The 19941-nt window shown below is 34.5% G+C and overlaps 1 protein-coding gene across 1 annotated transcript in view; it reads left to right on the top strand.

Moving 5' to 3' along the window:
- Nucleotides 1–17381, top strand: part of LOC127842048 (uncharacterized) — a 163462-nt gene extending 146081 nt beyond the window's left edge. The window contains exon 7 of the mRNA XM_052371378.1: nt 17320–17381. Coding sequence (XP_052227338.1) covers nt 17320–17346 — 27 coding nt within the window. The 3' untranslated portion in view covers nt 17347–17381. The remainder of the gene's footprint in view (nt 1–17319) is intronic.
- Nucleotides 17382–19941: the final 2560 nt, after the last annotated feature.

The following is a 19941-nucleotide window of genomic DNA, read 5'->3' on the forward strand; positions in this document are numbered from 1 at the left end:
CATGCTTAGAGCGCATGTAGTTTTTACCTATATTATAAGCAATCCTCGTAATTACCCAAAATATAACTACAAGAACAGAACTTTCCAAATTATTCAATCGTTTCGCGTCGCACAACACTTTATAATTTTCACGTTTTCAAATAGTCAAAAGATGCATATAATGGATATTTAAGAGCATGGTAAATGGTTAGTATTACTATTTCCTCAAAAATATTACAACAAAAACGAAAATTTGCGAATCTGAAACAACTTTTTAAATTTTGTCAATTTACCAATCTGTTGAACGGACCCTTTAATAAATTCAACTTCATTCCTTATAATTTAACTGCCTCTTTAGAAGTTTTATTTGGAGTGTTAGCTTTTCTTCTTTGAGTTTTTGAACTCTAGTATGGCCACCGCAAGTGCAGCAGACAGTTTCTATTGTTGCATTACTGTAATAAAAATCAGAACAAGTGCCTGAGGGATTTCATTAAATTTTAACGAGGAGAACAATTTCACAATGTTTTGTTGTTTTCAAATATAGGGGACAAAATTAAAATATCTATGGTAAGTTATTGTGTCTTAGAGCTTGATTAATTTTTTGGAATAGTTTGTTAAGCATAATAATTGTTAAAACTAGTTTTAAAAAGCATTATTACTAGCAATCGATAGGTGTGACAGACTTATAGAACTTGTCATTCCAAACACATCTTTGTCAGACTGGCTAAGCAAAAAGAAAGAAATGCCAAACACTATAATATTGAGAAGCTATAAAGATGTATTGTATTGTTCATTTAGTGAATTATGTTTAGTTTATGCACATTGACATTACTACAACAACTGATATATTGGCATCATATCAGCTTTCAGTCAATCAAGGGACATATGAAAACATCCCTGTCAATCACACTCATCAGTCAATCTCTCTGCTTGTCAGTCATGCACATAATTTGTCAGTCATGATAGAATGAATGACCATTTTTGTGAACACTGGTCGAATAATCACTTATCTCTTGACATTTCAAAGTTTGGTTATGCAAAACATATGTTAAACTAATTCAAGGCTATTTTATTGCTGGAATTTATTATAGATTTGTTATGCCCCAGGATCGATAGATCGGGGGTATATTGTTGTTGTCCTGTCTTTCCTGCCTGCCTGCCTGTCTGTCATTCTGTCCCAAAACTTTAACCTTGGTTAAAGTTTGATAACTTTTGCAATATTGAAGATAGCCACTTCATATTTGGCATGCATGTCTATCTCATGGAGCTGCACATTTTGAGTAGTGAAAAGGAAAGGTCAAGGTCATCATTTAAGGTCAAAGTTCAAATATCATTGCATTTTTACGCCCCCAGTAGGGTGGTATATAGCAGTTGAACTGTCTGTCAGTCAGTCTGTCCGTCCGTCGGTCCGAAAACTTAAATGGCCATAACTTTTTCAATATTGGACATAGCAACTTGATATTTGGCATGCATTTGCATCTCACGGAGCTGCACATTTTGAGTGGTGAAAGGTCAAGGTAATCCTTCAAGGTCTAAGGTCAAATATATGGCTTCAAAGCTGTGCAATAGGGGGCATTGTGTTTCTGACAAACACATATCTTGTTTATTTGATGTCATCAAAATGCATGAGTGTGTTTTAATTGAAACCTGTTAAATTTCAATTATGTTTAATGAAAGTACATGTATCCATTTTGTTTGGTTGATCATAATTTTATATATTTGTTTAAACAAATTCTTGTGCACCAATGTATACCCATAACGTACCTTGTGGCATCATCGGCAATTGCAGCCGGTCTACTACCAGTAACTGGCAAAGCACGATTGAACCTGTTTGGTGCTGCAGTCGGCAGATGGATTGTAGTAGCTGATTGAGGTCCTTGTGATGCCCCAGGGCTTTGATTGACCAATTTAAAAAAAATAATTATAATTATTGCTTTGTCAACATACTGCATATAAAAAATCAGGCATTTTTTTCTCTTTTGGGGGGAAAAAGAACCTAGGTGCATAAGGGATTTTTAATGCTATTCAATTTGTATTGTATACTAGGGTAATTATATAGTAAATATAATTATGTATTACACAATAATAGATATGATCTCAGAATTTATCTGTTTAATCTTTTTGGATATGATAGAGACTGAAGAATAGTGTTGTTTATGACTTGTGTGCTATTATTCTAGAATAGGGATTTTTTTAAACAAGTTGGAAATAAATGGTAATGGTTTAGATATTCTAACATGCAGAAACTGTAGAAAAACGTCTGATAAAATGAAATTGTATAACTGCTACCCCCCTCAATTTTTAAAGATTTAAATTTTTAAATTACCTATCGCTAAATGCATCAAATGCATCAAGCTGTAGAAACCCGCTGTCAAATGTTGCTTCAACTATTCCGACAGTGTTGGAAGAACTTCTACCAACCACGTCCATAATTGCCTCTGTTATTGGCCCTAGCACAGTGGTGACAGCTCCACCACCTGCAGTATAGCATATTTTTTTTGGATATTTGGTGACAAATTGAGGGTTTTATGGCATATTTTATATATGTTTAATATTTGTGTACAAATATTTGATATTTTATCAATTCCACTGTAACAAAAAATGTTTAATAATATAATGGTTACTTAATAAAAAAACAATTGAATAATTGCTCATTAGACAGATATTTTAGGTAGACAATAAGGACCAAACAATTTTTCCGTTAAAAAAAAATAATTTAACCCATTATATTACATTTACCAATCTTGAGGATTGGAAGCTTTCATTCAGTTTATTTAAATTTATTATTAATACAAGTGCAAACCTGTTTTGTTTTGCGCAAATAGGTGGTCTTGATATTTTTACCTGTGGGTTTGGATCAGGTTGTCCCACTTTTTCTGTTGGACCACAACATCTCTAGGGTAAACATGCGGGGATTGAACCTCTTGCTGATATATAGATGCATAAGTCATGTCGCTAAAGTACTTAAATATTTGAAAAGTTGAAGTTTCAAACTGCTTGCGATTTAAACTTATTGTTCGTTAAGATGAGCACTTTTGATCGCCATTATTGGTTAGATTGTTCCCAAATTATAACGTCTTGACAACAACAGATGAATTTAAATTATGTTTTTTTTTAGAAAGTGTCTTCAGACACTTTTGAAATCCTCTAGAAATAATGCATTTAATTAAACCTGAGGGAGTTTTGAACGTTATAATCAAATCGAACGTAATCAAATATTGATTAAAAACATTTGTATTTAATAAAATCTTCATTGAATGGATTTTGAACAATTATATATTTAGTTGTGTCACTTCTACAATCTGTAACAGCTGCTCAACTAGTGTTTTCTTAAAAATGTTCTTTACTGATTTACTTATATATCATTTTGGATATTTACATTTGTTTAAACATGACAGTCAGCGATTGCATATGATCGCAATTTCTATCAACTTTGTACGCAATTAAAGAGAACAACTCCTTCATCCCCATATACATTTTGAAGTATAAATTCGCACATAGGCATTACAATTTAAATTCAAAAATGCATGAGAACTTTTTTAATTGTCGACAAATTGGGTGTATAAGATGTTATTTACACTGATAACACATGGAAAGCGGAATTAGTTCAAAAACATGAATTAGGTGGAATGCGTTCCGCGATCGTTTGCCCAGTTCATCCGTTTTAAACAGTGAAAAATAACAGTGAAAAATATCGATATTTTTCACAGTTTTTTCGACGAAATGACGTTATTAATCCAGCGAAATAATCCAGTTACACTCTTTTACAATGTAAATTAACGGTGAAAAAAGCATAAAATAAAAAGAAAATGTGTTGGATTCGATGGAATATCGATTTTATTTCACTCGTGATCATAAAAAATACATATTTAAGGTGCTTGTACATATGAAGTTTCAAAGATGTAGGTGGAAGCACTATGATGTTAGAGGCAAAGTTAAAGTTTTATATTAGAGGTCACAGTGACCTTGACCTTTGACCTAGTGACCCAAAAATGGAAGTGGCGTGTAAAACTCATCAATGTGAATGTACATATGAAGTTTCAAAGTTGTAGGTGGACGCATTGTGATGTTAAAGGCAAAGTTAAAGTTTTATATTAGAGGTCACAGTGACCTTGACCTTTGACCTATTGACCCAAAAATCGGTGTGGCATGTAGAACTCATCAAGGTGCATGTACATATGAAGTTTCAAAGTTGTAGGTGGAAGCACTATGATGTTAGAGGCAAAGTAAAAGTTTTATATTAGAGGTCACAGTGACCTTGACCTTTGACCTAGTGACCCACTCGTTAAAATATTGTTTTATATGATCACTCGTGAAATAAAACCGATATTCCATCGAATCTAACAAATATCCTCTATGTCCTCTACCCTTCAACATGTCCAACTTTTGAAGCCACGTTAGTAGTAAAAAATTCCTCTTGAAGAGATTTAAGTTTCGACAAGTGATCAATAAAACATTATTTTATTGTGTAAAGCAAAAAAATATTAAAAGAAAAATGTTTTTGTTTTCAATATGCATATAAATTCAATTTCATGATTGTTTTATAATGATAAGTAAAACGCAGTTAATTGGGAAAATTCGGGACAAATGGAAATAATTTATCCATATTCGCTAAAACTCATCAGAAAACAACAAAACTGTTTGTTTTGATCACTTTCGATAGTATTGTGTGTGATATATGTTTATAAATACTACTTCGCATTTTGACTGGGTACTTGGTCACTAAATAGTCCAGGAAAGACCTTATGGGCTATCGATAAATTTTGACAACACAAAATTGCTTTCAAGATAAGCAAACAAAATTACCGAATTAATATAATGTCATGATTTGACGGAAATCGTTTCATTTTCTTACCACAAATGTTTGCCGTACTCGTTCAGTCGGTATGGAAATCTTTCTTGAAAGACTGAATAGGCTACCGAAATTTGCCAGTTTGCTGTAAATAGCAAAGTTTGACTTTAATTATCTATCGAAAAGTAATGTGCTAAGATGTTCCATTTAAAAAAACAAAGATATTTTTATAGACCCGCGTCATGCGAAATGGGTCTTATGCCATATGCGGTTAGCGTAGCTATTGTCTAGCCTGCGCATCTCGCAGTTGGTCAGGAAATACCTAATGATAACACGAAACCTTGTGTGATTTATAGCGGACGGCGCAGCTCCTGACCAGACTGCGCATAAGACCCATTTTCGCCTGACGCGACTCTTAAAGTATGATTTGAATTTATCGAAAGAAAACTGCGCGTTAATAAAATATTAGGATGCAATAGTACATCGTCTGAGGAGGAACAATTAGGGGAACTTCTGCGGACGGCTCTGTTTGTCCAGCCAGTACCGTCATCACTCGACACGGACGTCCCCTCACTGACTTGCTGACTCCCAGAACTTGGAAGGATCGCCAAACGGAGTAGTTATTGTCCGTATGTGGATAATGTGTTTCTAGAGGGACGGGTGCAGCGGCATTGGCAGAGTAGAGGACGGGCGGGGCGAACATGGGCACAAATACAGGCCAAGATTTCGAGGCTGTGGTCCTAGTAAGATAATGGAAGTGTTCCAGGACGGCGGTACTCGGAACAATCAAAGTGCTGGGGAAGTCGTTCTGGGGTTCGGGTCGACGGCTTGTGGCGTCTAGATAGACCATAAAAGATGCGCAGCGCGCGTGGAGCGGGAAGAAGTTATTTTTACTTGTCAGCACTCCCTGTGCGGAGTGATCTTGTCCTTTTAAGGGCAACCAGACATGAATATGTTTAAATTGTCTACCAGTGCACATTAAGGTATAAATGACCACCGTGTACTGGTCAATTTGGGTCAAAATTAATTTTTTGGCGAATACCCGGGCAGCCGAGTAAAATTTGACCTACCTTGGCTCAAAATTAAATATTTTTCCCTGAAAGATCACAGGGGCATGTCTGTACATAAGGTTGTCGTGAACACTCAGCGATGGCCTGTAAATAAACTTAAATTACACACACGCACACTTTAAAGGTGCAAAATGTACCTTTTTCGACGCGTAATCGCCGTAAACGCCCCATGGGTAATAGATAATCCACTGATAATAGATAGCTTGACGATATTACTTTCTAGTCAAACTGTAATTTTCGCCGTCTAATCGGATTCTGAACGCTTCTGAGGGCATGGTTAACTGGCAACTTTTATTTTTGATTGACGTGGGTCAATGAAGTAAGCGTTTACCGCAGATTTAACAAATAATAACAGTTTTACCATTTACGCAATATAAAACGGTAACTAATACAGTACATTAAATACATGTCGGGCATCATCCCCACACCTTTTAACTGTACACAATAGTTACTTATGAACAGTTAAAATCAAATGGTGAGCAATTGAATCCTTATGGCGAGTAAGTTTTGAAAACAACAACCTTTAAAGAATCTACGGGGCAGCAATTTAATTTTAGTACATGTATATTTCGCTTTTCTACAGCCATGTGTTAAAATTTGATGATTACAGTCCATTCGTACGCTTTAAAACCTGTTTTTTTTTAGTGCGAAGTTGTTGCTGCCGTCTGTTAAGTTCTACGCATGAAAAGCGTGCGTGTTGTAACAGACTAGATGATGTAACTAATTATAGACGTGTATTTCAGTACATGTAGTATTTGATGATGAACAATTTACATCGGAATAAATGCACACGATGAGAAAGTTTTTACCCATTGAAACAATAGAAAAAAACACTTTAATTTACAACTTAAACATTGCAGTAAATGGTGCGTTCATCAAAATATTGATTACGTACGGGAGAGTAGACGTGTTAATGCCAGTACATGAAAATACAAAAATAAAAAGAAACACATTAAATGAAGCATTTAATTTTAGGCGAAACATATTGAATATTTTTTAATGTGGTTTGATTGGTAATTTTATACAATATTCGTTGATACCAATACATTTATTATTTGAATTATGATGTGGTTCATTCTATGTAAGACTCACAGACTTTTCCTTAGCGCCAACTTAGATATACGTTGAATTCCTTTTTTCGTCTCTGTAATCGTAAGTGGAGTAATTTTTATTTTGATGTGTTTTTTTTCAAAATCTAATCAATGTAGACAATTAAAAATAAATTACATTTGTGTTTGCATTTTTCGTGGCCTGTCGATTTGCCTTCGTTAAAAAATTAAACATTAAATACGTTCAAAGAGCATAAAAATGCGGTGCCTTCAGCGCTTTGATCTTTTTATATCATAATGCATGTACTGCACTACGTTTTGTAGTCTTATACTAAGTGTTAGTAATTAAATATACAGTATTGGGAAGTTAAGTATTAGTATAGAAATATCGTCAAGTTTCAAAACATCAATATCGGTATCGTGATATTTCATTTTGTTGATATCCATACATAATTAAAGGGGCCTTTTCACGTTTTGGTAAATTGACAAAATAAATAAAAAAAGTTGTTTCAGATTAGCAAATTTTCGTTTACGTTATGATATTTGTGAGGAAACAGTAATACTGAACATTTACCATGCTCTAAAAGAGCCTTTATATGCATCTTTTGACGATTTTAAAACCTGAAAAATTATAAAGCGTTGCAACGCAAAACGATTGAATAATTTTGAGAGTTCGGTTGTTGTCGTTATATTCTGTGGAACAACGAGGATTGCTTATATAAAGTATAAAACACATTCGTCATTGTATGTGCACGGATAGCCGAGTGGTCTTAGTGGTAGACTGTTACTCAAGGTCTCCATGGGTCAGTGGTTCGGGTCCTGTTGAAGGTACTTTTTTTAAATTTTATTCTTGATTTTTTTTACGGGAGCTTTTTAAATCCAATGTTAAAATTTATCAATATAAAGCATTTAATTACAAACTTCAAAACATGCCAAAATTTGTGAAAAGGCCCCTTTAAACAGACTCGCTACACTATCAGTGTTTTGATATCACTTATTCTAATTGGCCATACCAGCCCCTGATCTCATGAAAACATAACTTAATCAAACACGAATTGGTTTGGCCTTAAAAGTAAAGTTCAGAATAAGATTTTAGATTTCAAAGTACGATTTTAGTTTCGATTTCGATTCAAACAATAATTAGGTGTGTACGTTTTCATTTAACTTATTTACTGGAACACTCAACTCTTATCAATTGTGTACATATATGACGTGTAAATCATGTTACTATTATATGTAACAGATATTTTTTTTATCTTGAGACTTGTCAAAGATGGTGAGACAATTATGAACCAGACAAAATCCCTTGGTTTCAGTCTAAAACATTATGATACCCCTGAAACTGCATTCAACTGCAGACACCATTTGAATTTATACTATTTTGGTGCAAATAACACTGCACTTAATCAATCTTTGTGGAAAACCCTTTAAATAATTGACAAAGAGTTGTGGGTTCAGGATAACTAATTGAATATGACATCAAATGTGCATAAAGACGTGTTTTTATAAATTGGTTTGTTTATTTTTACATCATCTAAAATATATTAGAAAACAGCGTGCACACAATATATAACTGTTAAATGATATAACAAAATTATAAGCGCTTGCGGGCTTTGATCCTCTTGCTGATATACAGATGCACAAATAGTGTCGTTAAAGTAATTTGCAATCAATGAAATGTATGCACTTGCAAACTGCTTTCAATTTAAAACTTATTGTTCGTTTATATTAAGACTCTTGAAAATAAATTGTTTGTTAGAATGTTCCTCAATAATACATTTTTGACAACAACAGATGAGTTTAAACTAGGGTTTTTCCAAAAAAGCTTCTTCAAACACTTTCAAAATCAATTTGTAAGGATTAAACCTAAGGGTGTTTGGAACGTGTAATCAAATGGTTTATTATTTTAACAATTTTATTTAATAAAATCTTGCTTGAAAAGATTTGAAGCAAGTTTTTATTTAGTTTTGTCACTTCAACAATTAGTGGCAGCAGCTGAAAAAATTTACAACGTTTGAATGTCCTCATATTCATAAATTCATATATCATTTTGTAAAATTAAACTATTTTTAGTTGTTCACTAGCGAACAACTAAGGTTAGTTCTACGCGTTGCAAGTCGGTCTGCTCTTAACTACGCTAAGAACGATAACCACCGCATCTGAGGCTATTAATAGATGCTGATAAACAAATATAATGAGATGTTATGTAACCTCGTTCATAGTGCATGCTACTATTGCTGTTTCTGGGAACATTCTTTTGTTCTCAACAGATGGCGGCAATCTTTTGTATTCACGGGTGCTAACAACGCAATAGTAGAAGGTTAAGTTTGTTTAAATTCACAGTTCTCAATAAATAAAACGTTGAACACGAGTTCACCAATTACTACAGGTATATTATAGACACAATCAAAAATGCTTTAGAATCGCTTAAACCGAATATAAAAAAACAAACAAATACAACAAGAAATACCTTTTTAAAAGGTAGTCGGCATAAATGCTGATTTTGAAATAAAGTTTGCAATTTACGTTTCTAAATTATTAAATTGAAAACAAAAGTTAAACTATTGTGTTTGTTAACTTGTTAGTCACATATTCACCGCATGAAATGTGAGTGAATTAGTGTAAGTAGATACAAATTATAATACGGGAGTACCACGTGTTAGTGTAAGTAGATACACATAATACTACGGGAGTGCACATCATATGTGTCCTCACCTGCCTTATTATGAGTGTATTTCTTCACCATCGAAATATATCGTATGTTAATTTTTGATTTACACGCAGTCTTCTTTCGACACATTTAAATCACACTTTCATAGCCGCGTCATGCGAAAATGGGAAATGGGTCTTATGTATTTAGGCCAGCGTATCTTAAGCATCACCCAATGTGTTATGGTCTCATTATGTATCTCCTGACCAGACTGAGAGATGCGCAGGCTGAGTGGGCTATACATATGATGGGCGCATATGGAAAAAGACCCATTTTCGCATGACGAGGGGCATTAAAAATCGCATCGCGAATTGTAAATGGTACATTTTTGCACAATGATTTTGATACAAAATTGAAATCAAAATATCAAACTTGTAAATAAGGGCAGCCTTTCCTGGCGTTAATGAACGATTTCTAGACATGCTGACCGAGTACGGCAAACTTGTGTGGTTCGAAAATTAAACTATTTTCCTCTTATCATGACACTTTACCATTTGTTTGTTTTCTCATCTTGAAAGCAAAACTGTGTTTATCGATAGTTAATTAGATATTCCCCGGACGATTTAGTGAACGAGTACTAATCCTGAAATTCTGCGAGGTGGATTAAACGCGTAATTGTAACTGGGCCACATTTTGAACATACGGAAAGTAGTCCGGAATTCCTTACACTGAATAGTGTCACATTCTTTGCGCTGAGCACAGACACAGTGATGTAGCCAAAGTTAAGAGGTTTTATCTCGAATCAGCCTATGAAATATTCGAATATATTCATGCGTGTCTGCTGGCGTTATGTAAAAGTCATTTAAGGTGAAACAGCTATGCCGAAAAAAGCGCATTAGTGCTCTATACCCATGTTTAGGTCAGAGTTGTTGACACCGTGTGAACTGTTAGGGTAACAAGTAATGCATAAACAACAAAGTACGGATCAACAGGGCTGTATTTATGATAACATAATTCGTGAGTAAAAAGTATTGCTCGCAGATTTATTATTTATTTTTATCAATTATGTTATTGTATATTTTGAATTTGTATATGGTGTCAAAAATCAAAAGTTTTGTATAGGAAATTTCCATAATGAAATTATATTCATATTAAGATAGGTATTCGATATTCAAACAATATTCATTAAATATTATGGTGATTGCAAATTGTCTTTATATTCAGTTCTCATTTCCATTTTCATCATACGAACTATGCTTTCTGAACGTCAAAAAAGGGCCATGTTGTTGTTATTTTATCTAAGTTATACTTATAAAATAAATAGGATGATAAAAAGTGCACACACCTCTCGACCCGTGCGTTAAGACGCACTCTTTATAAGTTTGAATGGCTTGATTTCAAACTTGCGATTAATTTTGAAAAATGAGTTGCGTCTTAAATTATGCAATAGCGAACAACTTCAGTGCCTTCAGCGCTTTGATTAACATTGCAGTCGGCCATTGTATATAAAAGCATCATTTTGCTATCAACATTGCACTCCACGTAAGGGAACAACTCAACCCAGTATGAAGTCAGTCCCGTTCTCATTAACAATAATATTTTAATTTCAGGATGTTCTGTCACAAATGTGGTGGACCACTTGTGAATGGAGCCTTGTTCTGCTCGTATTGTGGTGCAGGTACTCCACGTAAGTGTAGCTGGCAAATTAGCTAAGCAAGTTGACAAATAAGCAAGAAAAGTCGTCTGAAATATGGGGAAAATATTTTCAAATATTTGTTTCTATAAATCACTCTTTATGACATGGTTTTCAAATCTGACATGTAAATGTGTAAATAAAGTCGAAATATTTAAACACAATACATCGTTTTCTTCAAGACACATTTTAGAAAAAATTACACTTTATTCTGTGTAAACATATATTTATATAGGTCTATTTTCTCAGACCAATAAAAGACTTAAATTGCGCAAAACACAAAAGGATCATGCTGGCCATGGAAAGTTCAATTGTATTTACGGACTCGATTTTTTACAGACTTTACCGAGTGATTAAGTTTTTGATCACATTTAAACCAGATACAGCATAAAATAAAGAGAAACATTCTAAGTTATACCTCGTTTGGCCCCAAGAGAGGTAAAACGATTTGATCTGGCGACCTGGTGTTTTAATTCACCTGACCCAAAGTCGGCCTTGCCCTTGATATTGCAAAAATAAACATTCTACTCAAGTTTCATCAAGCTTAGGTCATAGATGTTGCTCTTAGAGGTAGAAAGTTTTTAAAGATTTGATCTGAATACAAATTATCTAGAGCCAGATACAAACCTGTGGTATATATCATTAAAATAAACATTCTTAGTTTCATCAAGGCTGAGTAATAAATGCGTCCTCTAAATTGGTAACATGGTTTGTTCAAGAGTTGACTTAGTGACCAAGTTTTTAATGCAGATGATCATGAATTAAACTAGGTCTAGATGTTTCATCATGATTGAGTTATAATGGTTGCCTCTGGGGGGAGGGGCATGATTAAACTGGACCTTACTGGGTTTAAGTGAGGTTAAGATGGAACTTTCAAGATGGTGTTGTTTTTGTGTTTTTCACCCGCTACACCTTCATGTAAATCACGAAAACTACGCCATCTTGGAAGTAAGTTCCAACTAGCCTCACTTAAACCCAGTAAGCTCTACTTTGCGCATGCCCTCTCAGAGTGGTACTATTAAAAGGTATTATATTGTAACTTTTTTTGTTTATGTGACTCAGATTCAAATTCAACGTGAATATTGCCAAGAAAGACACTCTGACTAAATGTCACAGATATTGAGTGATAAATTTGGCCTTTAGAGTAATAACTATGCTGTTCTTAAATTTGACCTGTTTGACTTAGTATTTGCAATCTCGTGATCCTGATTCACACCATGAAAAGATATGTCAAGATCACATTCTGACTATGTTTTATAAATAATGGGGTATAAATGGGGTATAAAGGCGGCCTGTAGAGTAGTAACAAGGTGTTTTCTCACTCGACATGTGAACCTTGTTTCTGAACGATTCAAAATAGGCTTTAAGAGTTTCCAGTTTAATTATTAGACCAAATTTTATCAATCTTGGATAAAAATTGTGTTATCCAAATTGATATGACCCGATGACTTAGTATATGGACATACATACGTACGTACATACGTGCGCGCGTGCGTGCTTGCGTGCGTATGTGCGTATTCATACATGCATACATGCATGCATGCGCACGCGTGCGTGCGTGCGTGCGTACGTACGTACGTACGCACGCACGCACGCACGCACGCACGCACGCACGCACGCACGCACGCACCCCCACACACACACCCACCCACCCACACACACACACACACACACACACACACACACACACACACACACACACACACACACACACACACACACACACACACACACACACACACACACACACACACACACACACACACACACACACACACACACACACACACACACACACACACACACACACACACACACACACACACACACACACACACACACACACACACACACACACACACACACACACACACACACACACACACACACACACACACACACACACACACACACACACACACACACACACACACACACACACACCACACACACACACACACACACACACACACACACACACACATACATACATACATACATACATACATACATTACATTACTTTTAATTACAAAAATGTTTTAGGGGGCAATTTTCAAGATCAAGCAAGAGGACAAAGAAAACAACCTGCATTGGTTCATCGCCCTGATCATCGCTTGTATCAAAATCCAAACTTACTACAGAGACAAGGCCATTACAAACCCAATCTACAACAACAACAAGGCCCTCAGCTTTATCATCAACCACCACTAGAGCTTCAACAAACACGTCCTGTTTACCAAACAACACATTATATAGCAAAGCAAGAAACATTGACAACATCAACAACAGGTAAAGTCATACAAACTTAGGTTTTTTATACCCGACTATTTCCTTTATTTATTAACCACCATATTTGACCTGCTGATTCGGGAAGCGGAAGCGGACAACGACAACGAGAGAGGCCTGGTATCGGGGAGATAACCCTGGGTTAAGGCTAACCCTAACCCAAACCCGACCCCTAACCCTAACTCTAACCCTTACCCTAACCCTCTAACCTCCCAATGCGCATTACAATACAAGGCTTCGCTCGTTGTCGTTGTCCGCTTCCTTGCTCGTTGTCGTTGTCCGCTTCCCTGCTGATTGAGGGACCTCAGTTTACTTAATCGGAACATATAGTATGTTCATTTCAAAGTTTTGCCACAACTTTAAAAGCAGGACAGCATTTTTCCTAATGATAGCTAGGTGGAGATTAAAAATGGTTTCGGTCCGTTAAAAAACATCGCCAACAAACGACAGTGTATCTTATATCGTACATCTTAATCAGGCTTAAGTGAAACCTTGCTTACAATCTAGAACTCTAGAACATTTGTCCTAATGATATCTCGGTCTTGTTTGAAGCTGGGACACGTGAGATAAAAAATACGGTCCCTGGGTCAAATTAAAGAAAAAGCTTTTTAACACTTAACACAGTTAGTTACATTTTAAGTTTAATTTTCCTGAAACTTGGTCAGAACATTTGTTCTAAAAATTGTTCGAACCAATGTGTCGGTAAATTGAAAAGAATTGCCACAAAGGGCGGGCACATTACCTTGAATAGCTTATATTGAAATATAATTATCTCTCTTGATGTAACATTTCCACAATCTTCATACAACTTGCTCACAATGTTTGTCATACTAATATCACAAAAGAGTTCGAAAGTGTTGGCGGTAAGTAGAACACATTTATGCCATTCCGGAATGTGTTACCTAAGTTTGTAATTTTGGCTGAAGTTTGACCATTCAACACAGGTTAAAGATTATTACAACCATTTACCAGAAGTTTATTTCTATGATGATGATGATCATCATCAGAAGTTTGACATAGTTTCTTATAAATTAAATATATTTGTTTCATAAAGTACCTTTGTTTATAAACTTCATCTTCTCGGCATAATATTAGTTTATTCGCGTCTCAGGTGAGAGCATTACGGATCATGGTCCGCCTGTTTACATAAAACCCCTCAAGTATTAAAAATATTAATTTTCTACATTTTCAGCTGTATATTACCAAGGAAACCCTATGGGTGGAGACACCGTTCTCCCAACAGGTCAAGGTCAAGCTATGATAATGAAACAGAATTATGCAAACTATTCTCAAGGGTACCACACACAATCCCAAGGTCAATCATTTAGCTTTCCTTCCAAGCCAAGTCGTAGAAACCAAGGGCTACCACATTCTGATTACCAAGACCAAGGTCAGTATGTTTCCAAGGGCAGAACAGTTTTCTTTTAGAGAAGAACATGTTATAGAAAACTGCTTACAGCAAAATCTGACAAAGCTTACTTCGGTACATGCAAGCAGGGGTATACAATTAAATATAATATAAGACAACATATCGATTGATAAGCCTTATAATGTCAACGCGGTTATGGTATGCACTGTGTACTGGGTGTCAAGTCGAGCAGAAAAAGCCTCGCCTTTTCATACGCCAAATCAGACTTGCATGACATCGCATGTTGTCAAATGCCACCGACCATAATTTCTCTATTTGTTAAGCAACCTGATATATACATGCATTTAAATTCAAAACTACCTTAATCAAGTCCAATAAATAAGCATAAAAAGACATGATATGGTTGACTTGCTCACAAATATCGATTTTTTTAAATGACAGTAACTATTTTTTACTAGAACTTCTTTTATTATTTGTAATGGTCTTAAATAATTAAAGTAGCAAGAAATACTGGTTGAAGAAATTTTACGCCAGTCGGGATTCAAAACCGTGACCTTCGAAAGCATAACCAACTAACTAGCACTGAACCTTTGATGCTGCTTTGGTTGGCAATGATTTAAATGCTATGCTAATAATACGCGTAATATTCAAATTATTTTGCATAAAAAGCTCTTTTTTATTTTACACTATTCGATCAATGTTTTTTGAAATTGCAATTGTTTGCCAAACTGTAAACAGGTCCCTTTCGGATAGAAGAAATTTAAGAGCAACTGTCGAATGGAATCGTTAATATTATGAAATGAAATATTTGCAGTTGATAAACTTCCACGAAAGCCAGCACCCAAACAACCGCAACCACGATCATATACCCAGAAACAGCAGACAAGTGGGCAAGCAAAACACAAAGCTTTGCACAAGCCTCAGGTCAGTATACATTTGAATATTCACGGAAATTAAATAATAACGGTACAACTCTATGCAATACATATGACCGTATAAATTGGAATGTAGTTCGTAGTAGTAAAGGTACATTACTACATAATTATGTGACAAAACTCATCGCAAATTTTGATCTTCTAACACACGCTTTGTTGAACGGTTCTTTAGATGTTGTTTTGTTGATTGATAGCGTCTATAATTTATCGAATATTATTTCGTGTCCAAAGAGAACGACCCTTTAGTATAAGTTAAGATAAACATGTAATACAATCGGGTACGCTATGGTTCACGCTGATTGTAAAATAAAAGCAAAATACACAATTATTTAATAACCAGCCAAATGATAAAACGCGTTAATTTTTGTAAGAATCTAGGCGTTCATAAGGTGATTGTAAGAGGATAGCTAATTTTAATTTCAATTAAACATTTGCCGTCTTTAATATATGAGTAGATCCGAGTTTTTAAAATTTTGGAATAACATTAAGAAATTAAAAGGCTGTAATAAAAATCACATTGATATAAATGTTAATTCATTTTCAAATTATTTTAAACAAATGCATGCAACGCTAAATGTAATTTGTTTCAGAAGTTGCTATTAACAGATTCAGCTGACGGTAACAATATTGAATCGCTCCATGGTTTATTCAGTTGTTTGTGGTTGTGCCAGCATCATGAAATCGACTACATTTATATGCTAAAAAAAGTCATCGATGTTTACATTCAAACTTGGTTTGATCTATATAAAATTATGTAGATCATCGAGTATTTTCAAAGTCTCCAAATATGATGACTGGTGATTTAAACATGGGGGGTCATTAAAAGGATAATTTTGTTTTTCTTTACCCTAGACAGTATAGCGGAAATGAAACACCCAGTTGGACAAAACTCAATAGTTAAGTTTATGATTCAACTCCTAATATTAAATAGTATGCCGATGATCAAGATGCAGTTACGAAATATTGTACTGATACTAATTAACTCAAACATATCATTCGGGCTCTGTTCCAATTTGAAGGATTATATTAGTAGAACTGGCTTTTTACAACTGCAAATGCAGCTACTAATGATACATTTTCAGCAATCGGTTCATGTAATAATCTGAATGCCGATGGGTTTAAAGGAATCTGGGCTACACCTTCAAAAGCTGATTGGCTACGAATTATATGTTCTGAATACGTTACACTTTGGAAGATGGCACTAAAAGCTAGAGCTATAGATGGAAACACTATAACTAAAGCAATATTACTCGAAGGAAAAATGGAACACCATTTACAACATTCATAACATCTTCAGTAAAGTTGCTCGGTTCCGATACTGCCCTTTCAGTGTTCACTATTTTAAAAAATACAGCATATTCGTATTTCAGAGAGAATACTGGAACCGAACATCATTGAGATCAAGTTATGCAATTTTATCAACGGGATAATATGTTAATGAACAGTTTCAACCTCCCGTATTTAAACACAAAAATAATATTTTATATGTTTTTAGGAGGCATCAAGCGAGAAACGTACCTAGGGATGAAGAAAGAACTAGAGCCCTTCGGATTCGGAATCTTCTGAAAGTTACGAATGATTATCGACAACGAAAACGGCTCGTCAATCCTTGTAAATGAAAAAAAAAAAGTCGCTAGTCAAGTGTCTCGATTTTCCTCAATCGTTTAATTCATGGATTGACAATAAAAAATAAATCAAGTGTTTTAATAAAATTTATTATTTCTTAACCCATTTATGCCTAGTGGACTCTCCCATCCTTCAAAATTGGATCAATTTATTTCCAAAATTAGGGATGTCTAGTATATTTATTTCTATATTTAGAATATTTCTTACAGAAATTCCTTTAAGCAAACAGCGCAGACTCTGATGAGACACCGCATCATGTGGCGTCACATCTGGGTCTACGCAGTTTTCCAAGGCCTTTTTTCTAGACGCTTGGCATAAATGGGTTTATGCTATTATTTTTGTTTACCTTTAATACTTGTAAAACTGTGTCTAGATTTAGCTCTGTTTTTGTCGAATACGCTGTTCAGTGAACTCTTGGAGCGTTTTGTTATGCATTTTTTGTATACAAAATAAATCAAAGCGCTGAAGGTACTGTAGTTGTTCTCTCTTTGAATGTATTTAATATTACTTACAGTCACAAGACATGAAGTTCGACTTTTTAGCGTAGGCCAATTGAACAGCCACGAAAAATACAAACACCAATGCAATTTGCTTTTACTTGTCCACAGTGGTGAGTTTTTTCAAAAACGTAAAAGAGGAAAATGACATTTATTTACAATCTCTCATAATTTTATACAGGATTCACACAAACTCCACTTATGATTACAATATTATGAAAAGTAGTATCATTTTCTTTTACATTTTGAAAATAGTCTATAAGTTTAGGTACATTATATTTTTTACCTAAATTAAGAAAATTAAAAATAACAACGGTAAAATTAATGAACCACGTGGCTAGGCAATCATCACGTGGTTGGTTATGAAGGCATGGATTCAATCCAGCTATGCTGGTTCCCGTAAAATCTCTGTGCGGAGGCTGAATACCCCCGATTGAAATTCCCCCTTAATTTCTGTATGAGTATTACGGTCATTCAACGTGAAGAGCCAGCGGCAATGATTAGCGCACACGAGCAGTCATTTACAAATTACAGGATGTTGAAGAGGTATGTTTTACTGGGATTATTACCGGGAAATCTTCAAAATAAATTAAATAAGAGTATTTAACACGTTTTTAAATAATTATCGCTAATTAAACTGTAATTAGTTCTTTACAATCTAGTATATACATAAATTATTTTTAAATGATAATCCGGATAATTTTTAAGCTAAGATAACACGTCAATTTTATATGCAATCGGATAAGTTCATAACACTGAGCCTGAAACAAGGAAGAAGTAGTGTTTATAAAACTGCTTTAGTCTGGAAATAGTGAGAATGATTGTATGTGGTTTGAAACATTTATGTTAAAAAACAAATTTTACTTATTTAAGTATGGGGACTTCTTCACAGTTTCGTAAAACGATTTTTAAAATAATTATCATACATTCTACACCGAATGTTCACAATATGTATACACGAGTAAAATTAAATTTCCTGACTAAGAAACATGTTGAAAATATTGTTTCATTAGTGGATGATCCTCACTCGAAATCGGTAAATAATAAAGCGTTTATACCGGTTTTGTTCGATATTTTGGAAAAAACAATATGTACTTATGTTGCGTAGATGTTTCCCTTAAAAAAACTAACGCCTGCGTAACGCAGTGAAAGAGCACTATATTTTGCTACCGGGCTCGAATACCGGGAAGACAGTCTTTTCAATTATATATATTTTCTTGCTTTTACATTTAGCTTGTACTAATTGGAAGATTTGTAGATTTGTTATCAAACATATTTATTGACATTTTTTAAATACGGAAATCTTTGAACAAGTCCATAACTTGTGCAAAGCTTGGTGTTGTTTAAATAAAAATTATGCTTGTGCACGAAGAAGATCTTCAAAGCTTTTGGTGTGTTTTTTTTTTAAATGAAAATGATACAATCACCCAACTAACCATTTGAAAAACGCTCACCTGATTTGTTCAGCCCACTACCTACAGCAGCCATTTTACCACGTCCTTTGACCAACTGCGTTACAATTGTTGGACTTCATTCAAAGTTGCATCAAGATTCAGGTAAATGAAAACTTACGTTATTGGTGAGAATTTCATTTTTTTACACTAGCACGTGCTTAACCGACAACCATTAGCAATTACAAAACTTAAACAATGTTCTTTTAAATTTACAAGTCGGTTTATATAAGATACAGTCAGCAATCGTAAAAAAACGATATGTAGAATTTAGTGGTGGTACGTATATTAGTTCATTTCTTGAAACAAAACGAACATATTAATCATTTTACGTCAAAAGATTTTATTAAAAGCATCCGTCAAATATTAAATCCACTTTGCAAAACGCAGTGTTGCAAAAACATGAACTTAGTCGTATGAATCAATGATAAATTTTAAACGCGACAAATGGATAATGTTTGCGTTTTATTGATATATTTACTTTTATTCCTCCATATACAAGATACGAAGATCCAAACACAAAATAAACATATATGAACAAGG

This window comes from Dreissena polymorpha, chromosome 8 (genome assembly GCF_020536995.1).
Source record: "Dreissena polymorpha isolate Duluth1 chromosome 8, UMN_Dpol_1.0, whole genome shotgun sequence".
NCBI classification, from domain to species: Eukaryota; Metazoa; Mollusca; class Bivalvia; order Myida; family Dreissenidae; genus Dreissena; species Dreissena polymorpha.